At 34.4% G+C, this 15,444-nt stretch overlaps 2 protein-coding genes across 3 annotated transcripts in view; one reads left to right on the forward strand and one right to left on the reverse strand.

Annotated features, from left to right (window-relative positions):
- LOC111059945 (regucalcin) overlaps positions 1-5,931 on the forward strand; it is a 25,961-nt gene extending 20,030 nt beyond the window's left edge. For both annotated transcript variants that reach the window (XM_039441224.1, XM_039441219.1), the window contains one exon: positions 5,566-5,931. In XM_039441224.1, coding sequence (XP_039297158.1) covers positions 5,566-5,835 — 270 coding nt within the window. In that variant the 3' untranslated portion in view covers positions 5,836-5,931. The remainder of the gene's footprint in view (positions 1-5,565) is intronic.
- A 780-nt stretch (positions 5,932-6,711) lies between these two features.
- Positions 6,712-15,194, reverse strand: LOC111053789 (SET domain-containing protein SmydA-8). Its single transcript, XM_022340716.2, is given in 5 exon segments — positions 6,712-6,881; positions 7,605-7,789; positions 10,502-10,768; positions 10,771-11,781; positions 14,856-15,194. Coding segments are annotated over 4 exon segments (1,566 nt in total). The 5' UTR covers positions 11,762-11,781; positions 14,856-15,194; the 3' UTR covers positions 6,712-6,758.
- Positions 15,195-15,444: the final 250 nt, after the last annotated feature.

Genomic DNA, 15,444 nt, shown 5'->3' on the forward strand with positions numbered 1-15,444 from the left:
TACAGTATATACATTAACAACTAAAATCAAATCCTTTCAATAAACAAGATAAATCAGTGATGCTATAATAGATCAATATATTTACATACAATATGTGTTAGAATGCAACAAAATTTGTAAATTATAATAAATTATAATAATGACCTGATATTGCCTAGCCCAGTGTATAACATGATATAAGATGTGGTACAAAATGAAATCTATTCAATTGGAATAATTACTATACTAATGTAATCCAGAAATTCTCGGCACTATCCCAGCCATGAGAGCTAACCAGATACTTTTTCAAATGTAGTCCAAAGTTTTTTTGGGCGAGTAAACCTCTCAAATTACTTGGAAGAATATTAAAAAATAATGGAGATAAATATATGAAGCTACGCTGACCAGCAGTAGTCAATAATCTAGGAACAGTAACCAGACCTGACTCCTCCCGTCTTGTAATAGCACAATCCGTTCTATTAATGAAATGAAAAAGTGATAGCTTCTTATAATATAATATGATGTGTTTCAGGTATATCTGTCTAATCGGTAGAACTGAAAATTCCAAAAAAGCCAATCTTGTTGAATACATTCTATTCTTTTTCAGAATAATTTTTAATATTAAATTTTGTATTGTTTTTACTGGTTTTAGAACATTTGTATATGCACCACCCCAACCCACAATACCATATTGGAGCAATGACTGTGCCAGTGCATAATACACTATCTTCATGACTTTCATAGGCAAAACAGAACGTAATTTCACAAATAAATAAATAAGTTTTCTAGATCGTGTAGTAAGCTGCGACAAATGTACATCCCACTTTAAATGCTGATCAACCATTACTCCAAGATATCTGATACTGCTAACCTTCTCTATTTTATTACAATTAACTGAACACCCTAAATCTACATGACTAAGACAATTTGGAGAATGCAAAACAAGTGACATATTAACTGGCTGATTCTGTATATTCAAGGAAAAAGAGATGTATTTTGTTTTGGACAAATTCAGAGTCAGTTTTCTTCTATCAAGCCATTTTTTTACTTCTCCCAGTCCCCTAGCAGCTGAGTCATATGTGCTAGCCCAGTTTTCTTCATGAAAAATTAAAACTGCATCGTCTGCAAATGACAATATTTTCCCATTGATTAAATTAAGGTTACAAAAGTCATTAATATAGATCAGGAAGAGGCAAGGTCCAATCACTGTTCCCTGCGGGATTCCCATTTTAACAGATTTATATTCACTAACAGTGTTATTGACTCTAACACATTGTTGCCTATTCTTTAAATAACTGCAAAACCATCCCAGTGCCACAACCTCAGTCTCTGATACATATTGAAAAGTAAAATAATCTTGCGGATTGTGGGGATTGTCTGGTTGCAAATCGTCACCAGGCTCACTAGGAATATTTTGTACCATTTTCTCTCCTATAGAGATGAAAAAATCGTTAAAAGCATTAGCACATATATTGGGATTATCCCTAGCACTATAGACATTACCATCAATTTCAATTTCTTCCAAACACTCCTTCCTTATTTTACAACCAGCTACCTCCCTAACTACATTCCAAGTCCGTTTTACATCATTTCCAGCCTCCTCAATTTTTCTGCTATAATACAATCGTTTAGCTTCTCTAATAAGGACTGTCAATCTATTTCGATAACTTCTAAAATAATTTCTCAGATTTAAATTGAATGGTTCCTTTTTACATTTGTTAAATAGAGCTTGCTTTCTTCTAATAGAAAATACTAAACCTTGAGTAATCCATGGCTTGATTTTTTTAAACCTCGAACTAGATTTGGCTACATTTATAGTGGATTTTTCAATATAGCTTTGTAGAGTTGCTACAAAGTTATCTGTTGAAACATTAACATCCCTACTAGAAAATACAGACTGCCAGCCCTCAGACTGGATAAGAGACAAAAGCCTATCATAATCGAGCCTGGTGGCAACAAGTGGCAACTGAGCAGCATTGTTAGTCAAGTCTATTTCACAACGAACCCTAAGAGAAGTAACATAGTGATCAGTAATACAAGTCTTCAATACCATGGGTTCAATGTGCTTATTAGTGTGAACATTACCGAAATAATGATCTAAACACGAAGGTGTTCCCTGAAATGGAACCCTTGTAAAACAATTCACATAAGATATAAGCCCATTTTCGTTCAATAAATTCAAATAAGATTCAGTGTGGATGTTATTTCTATTATTCAAGATATCAATATTTATATCTCCTACAAATATAATATTTTTCCTAAATTTAAATTCGAAAGCAGCTCAGCTAAAGAGTTAACAAAGTCCTGGCAATTATCATTAGGTGATCTGTAAGCACAAACAATAACCCACTCCTCCTCAAAAATTTTCAGCTCTATCACGAGACAACTAGCCCCAACTATTGTGCATTCCCGCACATGAACATGATCATAATCTTTTTTCAAGTAAACTACTACACCCCCATTTCTATTTGTGTGATTCATTGAATAGTACTGATTAAAACCAGGTATATCACACCCTATGGGCCTAACACCTTGGTGACCCGTCTCAGATAATACAATCATGTCTATAAATGGCAATACATTAGCAAATTCTAAACAGAACTCGTCTAAATTCTTCCCAATGAATCTGATATTACTATGAATTATATCAAAATTTACACTGGGTTGATTAGAAATAATATTGTAATAATCATTAGAGTTATTCAAACATAATGTCTCAACTTCATCGAATTCATCTAAATTTTCAAAAATGTCCATAATAAAATTATTTTACTGTTCATTGTTAAACAAGTCTTTAGTACTTACATCTTAGAAAGGTCCACATCACTTTTAATATGTAAAACATTCTTACTGGTTTCGTCTTTTTTGACAAGAATATTACCATCACGTACCCACACAAAGCGATATCCTTTCTCCCGAGCGATTGTTCTGGTCGTATTTAGCAGTTCAAGCGTTGAAGGTATCAAATGTTCGTAAGCCATCACCCTTGTTTCAGGTAGAACAGCTGAAATGTTTTTCGCCGATATACCAGCCCCACTATTGTCCTGCGAAGATGCTAGACGAAAATGACCCATCCATGACATCTTATCTTGACGACGTACGAATTTAATTACTATCGGTTTGATGCTGTCTTTCTTCTTACTGGGAAGGCGATGAGCAACACTTATGTCTCTAGCAGTTAACTCACTTCCAATCGTTTTTGAAAGCATATTAAAAACCTCATTGACACATTCGTTATTTGTTTCTGTTATTCCGGTAACCACAATATTATCTCTACGACTGTAAGATTGTAGGTCCGCAATATCTGTTTTCAGTTTTTCATTATCACTTTTCAATTTTTCATTGTCCTTTTTAATTTTTTCATTCTCCAGCTTGATGGATGTTAAATCATTTTTGAAACTTTCAAATTCCTCCGAAATGAATTGAATCGATTTTTTAAACTCAGCGAAGTCAGTTTTGAAATCTGGCGGCAACTCCGATTGAATCAGCTGTTTAACAACTTGGCCGATCGCTTGAAGGTCAGCCTGTGAGAGAGTAGTTGTAGGCCTACCACTAGTAGAAGTGAAGGTAGACGGAGCGGCGGCACTCTGTGTTGACACCGCGACCCCCGCCTCAACCACAGTAGACAATGCCGCTTTGTCACCCGCACTGGCGCCGTCTGCACTGCTTATCTGCTTCTGCTGTTTACCCGCTACTGCCACCGACTTACACACTATACATTTCCATTTACTTCTAGTGTCATTTGACATTTTACGAAAGTTTTTTTCGTTAATAAGTTCACACACGAAATGTAAATATTTTTTACAAACACAACAAAAAATAAGGTCCTGTTCCGGAACATCACTGTCACATTTTGAACACTGCATAATGATTTAAATTGATAAAAAACTGGTTAATAACACGGAGCTGTTAACAATCGATGTTACTCATTCAACTGCCAGAGGCGTACTGTATGCCTGAATATGCCTGTTCTCTTCTCCCAATCATATTATATTATTTATTATAATTATGATTTGTAATTGTCAATGAAATAAATAAATAAATAAATATTGTCAGAGAGAAATCAGGTGATTTCACCTTAGGATCACCACTTGATGCTTGCTGTTTGTGAATTTCCTCATTTTGAAGGTGTTCATTCCATATATTAGCAGTTTTGAACACTTTATCATGAAACTTGCTTTTTCGAATTAATACTCATTCGAAAGCGAAATTGAGAAGTTTTTGAAATATTGAAACCACTATAATCACCCGGAGAAAAACCGAGAAAAAACGGTTTGAAATTTCACTTTGAATTTGAAGAATAGCATTTTTTCAAGTTTAAGCCCTAATAAAAACCTACAAAATATCTTACAACAAATAAAATTACATTAATCTTGTTTGAAATGTTTTTCTCTTTTCATCAATACCCTTGAAATTGAAATTCTACCAGTAGTTTTCGAGTTATTGAGTATTTAATGACCGGAAGTGGGCATATTCTGAAAATATCGAAAAATCGATATATCTCGAAAACTAAGGTCGATAGGAAAAAAGTTTACAAAACATTTTTCGTCAGAAATGTCGAGTAGAATCTATGGTCAACGGCTGTTACAACCTTGGTGGGACACTCTGTATATTTATTTATTTATTTATTTTATTCACAATCACAAATCATAATTAAAATATGATTTGGAGAAGAAAACAGGCATTGCCCAAAACTGTCTTCTCCCAAATTTTTACAAATAAAAGTTTCATAAAAGAATGAGGTTAGATTTCACTTTTCACTTCAAAAAGTATATAGGCTATTTAGTAAGACTTTGGAACAAATCAATACTCACAGTAGACAGTAGTATAGGCCTTCTACTTTATAGAATTTTCGTCGTTTTAACAACAAAATGTAAAACTTTTCAATTTACAGTAATATTCAATATATTCTGATATATTATTATAAAAATTCTCCAAATCAGTTGCTATTTTGAATTTTATATATGCTTCTGATTATCAAACTAGGAATTTTCAAGGGAAATACTATTGGATTTCATATTCAATATAATTATGCATACTGAATACTTTAAAAATATTGATTGTATAAAATAATTTATAGACCTAAATTATCGAAGTAAATTAATATACAAATTTGTTATTTCACTACAGATTATTATTTATGACGTTAATAATTACAACCAAATTCTTCCTGCATCACGTCTTTCATTATGAATTACTTATTTCATACTATAAATATTGGAAAAAATGTCTTCTACTTTTAAAAAACCCATTATTACTACTTTTTGGAGTAAAATATATAATGTTGTCATTCTGATCATCCAAGTAACTACATGAGGTAATGAGAATCGTATGCACATAATAGATAGGAAGAATAAAGAATCTGAGTCACTGATTGTCCTCATAATTTTTCTTACCTAGGAACGACACGATAATCATAAGTCTATACAGTATATACTTATTTATCATTTATCTATATCATATGCCTATGCCTATAATAATTAACTTGTATTCGGGTAAGAAAAAATTCTATATTTATTAGTACTAAACAGTGATTATAGTGTAGTTTATATTAGTAGTATTTATAGTGTTTAATATTGTGCGCAGGTTATACAGGTAGATCCGCAAAGAAGCCAGCTGTTGAAGACGATTCTGATGCCGGTAGAACGTGTGACATCGGTGACGTTTGGCGGTGCCTTACTGGACATTCTGTATGTCACCTCAATGCGCACAGGCCTGAATGAAACGCAGCTGAAATCGCAGCCGATGGCTGGCACGACGTTCGCCGTCACCAATTTGGGCACACGAGGAACAATCAACAATCCGGCACAATTCTATTGTGTGCATAGGAAACGACTGAAACATTATAGTGGTTAGCCTAGATGGTTGTTTTTCGGCGACAATTGTTTTGATCAGGTGAATATTATTATTATTTGTATGTTTTGTTATAAATAAAATGTTTGAAAAATACTTTGATGTTTTTGTAGTGTTCTTTGAATTCATGCAGTATGAGGATTATTTTTGACCTGTTTTTCTTGCCTCATTTACCCTAAAATAATAATATGAAGTTTCAATTATAATAATAAATGAGAATTGTGGCATAGAGCATTCATATTCCGTAAGTTTTATATAAATATTATCTCTATTCAATATTTTCATTCTATTTATTACAATAAACATATATTTTCTTATATTCTCCTCTTAGGTGATTGGTGATTGCACAAATTAACACGTCACTCTGAAAGATTACCATAAATGATTTTTTCAGTAACCATGACATTAAAATGTTTTTAGAATAATATATGTTAAATGGGAATTTGATATAATGGTCGAGATGTTTCATTTCATTATCATTGAAAATTAACAAAACGGAGCTGCATATCTAAATTTTAATATAGAAAATAATTATTATGACCACTGGGTACTAAATAGGGTCGAGTTTTTTCTCTATCTTTCACGATAGCCTACTGTGGTTTGTTTTGAATACAAGACAGTATTACAGTATATCAGTTTTGAATATTGAACAACCAGAAATTACACAGTTATTACCTGGTTCTAACATATTTATAGAAATTTAAAAAAATAATTAATCGGCTGTAAACTCATGTTCAACCAATGCAAGATTCTTTTCGTGAATAAATAGAGGAGGCTGTAGGCTATAGTGCTCAAACATAGAATAATTTATTGTTAATAGAATCAAGGGAATATTATTATCATCCATAGAGGATGAACATCAACTGAATTGAGGGAAAATACTGAATCAATTTACATTTATTTTTGAAAAGACAATATTCAAGACATCAGAAACTGCACAGCTCTGCTATTTCTTTCATTTTGTCCTCCAACAAATACAAGAGATCTGGCTCAGTTTTTAGAATCTCTGTTGCTTCTCCTAGTATTTTCATTGGTTCCGTCAAGTAGGCCTGTAAATAAATAATTATCCTTTTATACTGGAACAAAAATTTGGAATACGCCATAAACTTCATCAGCATACATAATGGAAAAGGGACGTGCATCTCTCCCTAAAGGGAGAATCATTAATATTAATTCATAAACAGAATTATCCATCACAAAGTTTAACACTTCATTTCCTACGTTATTCAAGAAAACACTTCAAAGTAAGAATGAAATGCTTACAGTAGATCATACTATAGCATAGTTCCGTTATTTGAGATAGATTGTATTCAAGAATCTTCAAAGTTCAATCCATTGTTTAAAAGGAACTAATTTCACAAATCATATACATTTTTTTAATTTTCCAATTTTAACTCTGAAGATAGCTTGGATCAAATTCTAAAGATTCCCTAAATTTTACCGTAATGATCATCTATCGTGTACCATGAGATCATAATGAATCAGTTTCATCAAGGAATGTTATATTGAATGAGAATTGTGGGGAAATACTGGACATTTTTTGACTTGAAGTTGAATGAGGAATTATACACAGAATTATAATGAACGCATACTAGTATAACATGTATATCATGTTGTTTGCTCCTTCTTTTTACAATAGTGTCAAAACCATTATTTAATCTATTAAGGAGTTGGCTATAACTGATATTATAATATGTGCTAATACAGTAATGAAAAGCAATCTGAAGATAATTTCCCAATTCAATAAATAATATTGTACCAATGTTCTGTACCTGTGCTTCATCTGCAGTGATGTTCTCATTTTCGAATTCATTCTTAATATTGACCAGTCTTGCTGCTTGTAGGTCGTACAGTAATAGGCCACGGAATCGAGTTATGCCTGGCTCAAGTGTATCGGCCACCTCAAGCAGTTCTTCACATATCCTAATTTGGAGTTTCACTTGCTCATCAGTCAGCTCTGTAATCATGAACGTTCATTGTTATTTATATTCTACTTCTTTTATGATATGATTCACAAATTTTGTGGATTTCCAAACCCTGAGAAAATAGATTCTAATCATCTCTAGACATCTAGACAAATAATCTCATTGTTTCTTCAACAAATAGAGGTTGTTTTTTCTTTTGTAGCTTATTGTACTTACAAAAAATGAACGAAAATAATATTTTATCCATTGGAACTTCTATTAAGTCGCTGTAATTCACTTAAAATTCATATCAATAACTCTCGAATATCTAGAAAGAGTTTCTATTCCTTTTAATTTGCTTTTGGTATGAAATATAATAATCACAGTACTATGAACATGTGTATTATTAATTAGCAGTTCGTCATGAAATGTGAAATTGAAGAATTGTTCATTCTAATAATGTTATTCAGAAGCAAATGAATATTATTCAATTAATTTAAAAGCTATTCATTTATTTCGAGGAGTATTTTATTAAACAATAAATGATTGAATATGAATTTTAAAATATGCTACCAACCATGCGACTGTTCCAGGGTAGTTGATTGCAAATTTATTTGGATTTGAATAATAATAATAATCATTATGTATCAATAAATAGCAATTGAACCAAATGCAATATTATATTCATACCATCTTTGCAGTAATTGTTTCGCCTACTTTATTCTTCTCCATTGTTTAGCTCAATTCAGATATTTACTGGTCATGATATTTACTGGCCATATAAAGTACAGTATATGAATACTTTGTATTCAGATTCCTTAATAATTATTGATTCCCCAATGATTGGAAAACTTAATATAAATTAACCTTTTTTTTAAATTGTTAAATAATTATAGCGGATTTAAGTTTCAACCCAACTTTCGTCAAAGTTATCGATAGAATTTCTAATCGCATCGACTGATAACTGATTCTACTGAGTTTTTACTTACTTTTCAAGCAGTTGCCATAGAGCTGGGACAGCGCATGCTTGGCTTGCAACAGGTGGCTGTTGGTCGCATGCAGCACTGACTTGGAATCAGAGTACTTGGCGATGAACTGATACAGACCATCAATGCCACCATTCTTCACACTCTCCAGTTCTCTCTTGATACTCTCGTTACCGGCAGCCATTTGCCGGGCAGCTATTTTATGCGAGCATTTTTCGCACTTCCATTCGGCCGTGTCTTGGAGCGGTGACATTGAAACCAACTTCGCCCCACATTTTGAACATAAAATACACCCCAAATACAATCCCAGCTCGGTTGGATCAGCACATCTAGCACAGCTGCACGAGAAACACTTCACTTCTCTCAGATGACTCCTCCTAGCCAGTGTTCCCCACAATGTCTGTGTGTAAGTTGTTGTAATAACATCCCCTTTCCTGATATCTTCAGTAGCTGAGATAACAATTTTGAAATCATCATCTACGTAGATGTGCTTGGTGTTGGGCACACAGTCGTGGGACAGCATGGCTGCTTTCAAGTACAAGCCTCGCACCTTCACTTTGCCCACCAATTTCCGTATCTCGAACGCATTCGTATCCAATATCGCGGCAACCTTCAAGATTGTTTCAGGATCGAACGGAAGTTCCAACACTTGCCTTATGAACCCAACTAGATTTTCGCTAAGCATACGGTAGAGCGGCTTGTTTTTACGGGTTTCCAGATGGGATTCTAGGTTCATGAGTTCATCGAATTTGGGTTTGTCTAGTAGTAAACAACGTAGTGGCAGTATTACACAGTAGGCAGATTCTGGTTTAGGGGAGTCTTGGTAGGTGATTGTGGATGTGTATCCGTTTTTGTTCATCAATTCACATTCTTGTTTGTGTTGTGAAAGCTTTTCGCAACGTGGGGCACAAAGGGGCCACCCACATCCCGAGCACTTGTAGTAGTTGGGTGGTGTCTCGTCGTCAGGTGAGGTGGCTTTCAGCGTTTTATGGCACCCCAAACAGGTGGGGAAATGGAACGTTTTTGGACCGACCACTAGTGGCTGCTCTTTGATGATCACTTCTCCGGATTTGATGTCGCGTGTCGCAACCAGATGTCGCCCGAGCGTGTCGCTGACGACAACTTTGTAGCAGCAGCACTGGTTTTTGTGTCGCTGCTTCCAGTCGGCCCGCTGGTGGTCGCGACCGCAGTAGAACACTGCCTTGCATCCGCCGCACAGTTGTCGCGCCGGCTGGCTGCACACTGCGCACTTGTTGTCAGTCATTATTTTCGCTCCACAAAACCCTGTAACAAATTCTCTTGTTATTCGAATTTCACGTCAAATCTGTAACAAATAATTATTGAATATGAATTTTAAAATATGCTACCAACCATGCGACTGTTCCAGGGTAGTTGATTGCAAATTTATTTGGATTTGAATAATAATAATCATTATGTATCAATAAATAGCAATTGAACCAAATGCAATATTATTCATACCATCTTTGCAGTAATTGTTTCGCCTACTTTATTCTTCTCCATTGTTTAGCTCAATTCAGATATTTACTGGCCATATAAAGTACAGTATATGAATACTTTGTATTCAGATTCCTTAATAATTATTGATTCCCCAATGATTGGAAAACTTAATATAAATTAACCTTTTTTTTAAATTGATAAATAATTATAGCGGATTTAAGTTTCAATCCAACTTTCGTCAAAGTTATCGATAGAATTTCTAATCGCATCGACTGATAACTTATCAGTATAACTAACTGATTCTACTGAGTTTTTACTTACTTTTCAAGCAGTTGCCATAGAGCTGGGACAGCGCATGCTTGGCTTGCAACAGGTGGCTGTTGGTCGCATGCAGCACTGACTTGGAATCAGAGTACTTGGCGATGAACTGATACAGACCATCAATGCCACCATTCTTCACACTCTCCAGTTCTCTCTTGATACTCTCGTTACCGGCAGCCATTTGCCGGGCAGCTATTTTATGCGAGCATTTTTCGCACTTCCATTCGGCCGTGTCTTGGAGCGGTGACATTGAAACCATTTCGCCCCACATTTTGAACATAAAATACACCCCAAATACAATCCCAGCTCGGTTGGATCAGCACATCTAGCACAGCTGCACGAGAAACACTTCACTTCTCTCAGATGACTCCTCCTAGCCAGTGTTCCCCACAATGTCTGTGTGTAAGTTGTTGTAATAACATCCCCTTTCCTGATATCTTCAGTAGCTGAGATAACAATTTTGAAATCATCATCTACGTAGATGTGCTTGGTGTTGGGCACACAGTCGTGGGACAGCATGGCTGCTTTCAAGTACAAGCCTCGCACCTTCACTTTGCCCACCAATTTCCGTATCTCGAACGCATTCGTATCCAATATCGCGGCAACCTTCAAGATTGTTTCAGGATCGAACGGAAGTTCCAACACTTGCCTTATGAACCCAACTAGATTTTCGCTAAGCATACGGTAGAGCGGCTTGTTTTTACGGGTATCCAGATGGGATTCTAGGTTCATGAGTTCATCGAATTTGGGTTTGTCTAGTAGTAAACAACGTAGTGGCAGTATTACACAGTAGGCTGATTCTGGTTTAGGGGAGTCTTGGTAGGTGATTGTGGATGTGTATCCGTTTTTGTTCATCAATTCACATTCTTGTTTGTGTTGTGAAAGCTTTTCGCAACGTGGGGCACAAAGGGGCCACCCACATCCCGAGCACTTGTAGTAGTTGGGTGGTGTCTCGTCGTCAGGTGAGGTGGCTTTCAGCGTTTTATGGCACCCCAAACAGGTGGGGAAATGGAACGTTTTTGGACCGACCACTAGTGGCTGCTCTTTGATGATCACTTCTCCGGATTTGATGTCGCGTGTCGCCACCAGATGTCGCCCGAGCGTATCGCTGACGACAACTTTGTAGCAGCAGCACTGGTTTTTGTGTCGCTGCTTCCAGTCGGCCCGCTGGTGGTCGCGACCGCAGTAGAACACTGCCTTGCATCCGCCGCACAGTTGTCGCGCCGGCTGGCTGCACACTGCGCACTTGTTGTCAGTCATTATTTTCGCTCCACAAAACCCTGTAACAAATTCTCTTGTTATTCGAATTTCACGTCAAATCTGTAACAAATTCTATTGTTATTCAAATTTCACGTCAAATCTGTAACAAATTCTGATTTATTCGAATTTCACGTCAAATCTGTAACAAATTCTCTTGTTATTCGAATTTCACGTCAAATCTGTAACAAATTCTATTGTTATTCAAATTTCACGTCAAATCTGTAACAAATTCTGATTTATTCGAATTTCACGTCAAATCTGTAACAAATTCTCTTGTTATTCGAATTTCACGTCAAATCTGTAACAAATTCTATTGTTATTCAAATTTCACGTCAAATCTGTAACAAATTCTGATTTATTCGAATTTCACGTCAAATCTGTAACAAATTCTCTTGTTATTCGAATTTCACGTCAAATCTGTAACAAATTCTATTGTTATTCAAATTTCACGTCAAATCTGTAACAAATTCTGATTTATTCGAATTTCACGTCAAATCTGTAACAAATTCTGTTGTTATTCGAATTTCACGTCAAATTTCGCCCAAATCATTCATTACATAGCTAATATGAGTGGCCACTTAGCTTATGGGCCAAGGTACTTGATAACATTGATGTGCAGTATTTGGCTGTTCTTTGCTATCCATATACTTACACATTGATAGCCTACTCATGATAGACACTTAAAAATGACAGTTCTGGCCAAAACTAGTTGCGCCCTTAAAAAAGCTGAAAAGGGCTCTAGTATATAATTTTATTCAATTTAAAAACAAATCAGTTCAATCACATTTTTACACTTAGTAAATACTGTGCGTATCACTAAAATATCTATCTCCTAGTAGAAATGTTTGTATTTCAAATTCCGAAATAATCATTTAGTTAACAAATTAATAAAACCAACTGCTTGCTCTACCATCAAATGCTATGGAACAACAATTTTACAGTCTTCCCGCCTGGGAACTGGTGGATCGCCTCCTTTTTTTTCATAAGTTTTTAATGTGGTAATTGAAATAATGATTTCTCTATGTTAGGTAGCTCAATTAGTTGTATCATTCGAGGGGTAGGTCGAGATTTTGTAACTGATTGCTAGTACGCATGATTCATTATACTTGTTTCCATTCCTTCCTGAAGATTTTTGAATAATTACATTTACAAAAACAGGTCATCAATCATTAATTACAAATGGTGGATACCACTATCTAAAACCCTATTGTTACAATAGGTTTCATAGAATTGATCTATGAACATACTAGTTCTCTATTGAGAATGATATTGGGATATTGAGGCTTCATGTGAGGTCTCCTGTTATGCGAATTTTCAGTTTTATAATAGCCTAATTGTCTGTGAATCAATCATAATCATACAACAATCCTCTTGATGGCATCAAGTATCAATCCAGGAGAGACCCGTATACAATGTTTATAGCATATAAGTGTGTGTGTGTGCATATCTAAATTCTAAATTGATAATAATTTATTAACTACAGAAGAAGTTATTGCCCGATAAGTAAGTAGCCTAATAGACTAAATAGAACATCATTGATTATATTGATTCATATTTATTTATCTACATCCTTAATCGAGTTGAATTGTGATAAATCTACTGGCAATAATTCTAATAACTCATGTTTTTTTTTCAAAATCTCCAATCAATTATCAGAGTTACAGTTAGATATTTTAGACAAAATTGTTTTGATTCGCAATGAAACGCACGTCCTTTCGCGAATTACATTGGGTAGCCACGGTATTTATTTTATAAAAAAAAGAAAATGTGAAAAGTTTCCATGCAAAATTCCTGTTGATCTCAGTAAGCAAATAAAGATAAGAACAATATTGGAAACGTTCATTTGGATCCAATAGTTTCTTGTAGTGTCTTGTATAATATTCTGTTTATAATAAAACGGAATGAAAGCGATTGATTTAAGCTGATGTGAAGGGTTTTTCTCATTAATCCAATGCATGAAAATGCTTAGAATGTTTCCACTCATGTTCTTATTATGTTAGTTCAATGTTTTAAAATTTAAAATTGTAATTAATACGTCACAAGTGTGTATTTATAATGTTCGAAGAATAATGTATTGAACAAGAAGCATGACTTGAGAAGCAGCATTTTTTTCATTAGGCTAATGTACGATTTTTAAAGTTGAAAATAGAAAAAAACTTTTTGAAACTTTTTAATAATTTTTCTCATATTTCCAATAATTATTATTAGAATAGCTGATACAGGTTTATTGTATTACTGATATAGGGTAGTTTATTACTGATACAGACTCTTTTTTATAAAAAGCTGATACAGGTTTATTGATGTAATATTAACTCTTCATTATCATCTAAAATAATCAATTAGATTTTATTAAGCAAAAAATTATATTTTTCAATAATTTCATAATGAATTCCTAATAATTATTATTAAAAATATAGGGGAATATTTGTTTATTTATCAAAAAGTCTTGAGAAATTCAAGTTTTCTTTTGAAGCATGTCTGTTATAATTTTAAAGACTCGTTACACAAATATTTCATGAGACAATATGTGTGTAAAAATGTCTTGAGTGAGCTTGATGAAACCGGGCAAAAACGTTCAAGTACTAGTCCGATTCGACGTGTGTTCTGGCGATTAATTTAAGTAATTATAAAATTTGGACGGTAGATAACAAATAATTAGATGAATATTAACGTACGCTATTACATAGAATAGCCGTGGTTTGGTTTTCGCCAAAAATCACTGATTTGAATTTAAGATTAGACATACCGGTACATCAAAAATATCAGACCAAAATCAATTACCTGAAAAAAATGTATTGTTCTAAACAAGTTAAATATCAGACCAAAATCAATTACCTGAAAAAATGTATTGTTCTAAACAAGTTAAATATCAGACCAAAATCAATTACCTGAAAAAATGTATTGTTCTAAACAAGTTAAATATCAGACCAAAATCAATTAGGCTACCTGAAAAAATGTATTGTTCTAAACAAGTTAAATATCAGACCAAAATCAATTACCTGAAAAAAATGTATTGTTCTAAACAAGTTCTTCTTATCAACCACATGCAAATGTACGTACCTCACGCTACTCGAAATCACTATCCAAAACCCACCTCAAGTCTCCTTCCTTCAAGAGAGAAATCCCAGATACATTCTACAGTTGACCACTCACAGCTCACATTCCATGAATGACCATGGCGCTTCTCATGGACTTTAGTTTCCCAAAAAAAGTATTCTTCACCTGCTTGTCATACTCGGAGTAGTTATATAAAAAAATGCAAATGACTCTGCAAATGCTTCTGAAAAAAGTCTGTCACTACGTAGCGGTGAAATGAACACGACTAGGTCTATAAATAAAATCATGGCGGAAGGTTGGCAACCGTGTTGTATATCTATAGTGATGTGTGCACACAAGAGCACAATACAGTTACAGAACTCAAAAGAGTTTGAGCCCAAAGAACAACAATTTCGTTTGGTAGTCGATCCAAACAGCGAGCGACGCTTCTTCAAATTTCGTCCTAAATTAGCTCACTAACTCCTTGAATGAGCGCTTGGCTATTTGCATCGTCCTGCTTGCTTTCATGAGGCTGCATATTAGATCAGGACACTTCGAGTTCATTCAAAAAGAGAGTGGAAAAGTTTAAAATAAGATAGTATTTTCTGGCAAGTCATTCGAAGACTCTTAAATCATTCATGCGCAAG

This window comes from Nilaparvata lugens, chromosome 1, assembly GCF_014356525.2.
Source record: "Nilaparvata lugens isolate BPH chromosome 1, ASM1435652v1, whole genome shotgun sequence".
Classification (NCBI taxonomy): domain Eukaryota; kingdom Metazoa; phylum Arthropoda; class Insecta; order Hemiptera; family Delphacidae; genus Nilaparvata; species Nilaparvata lugens.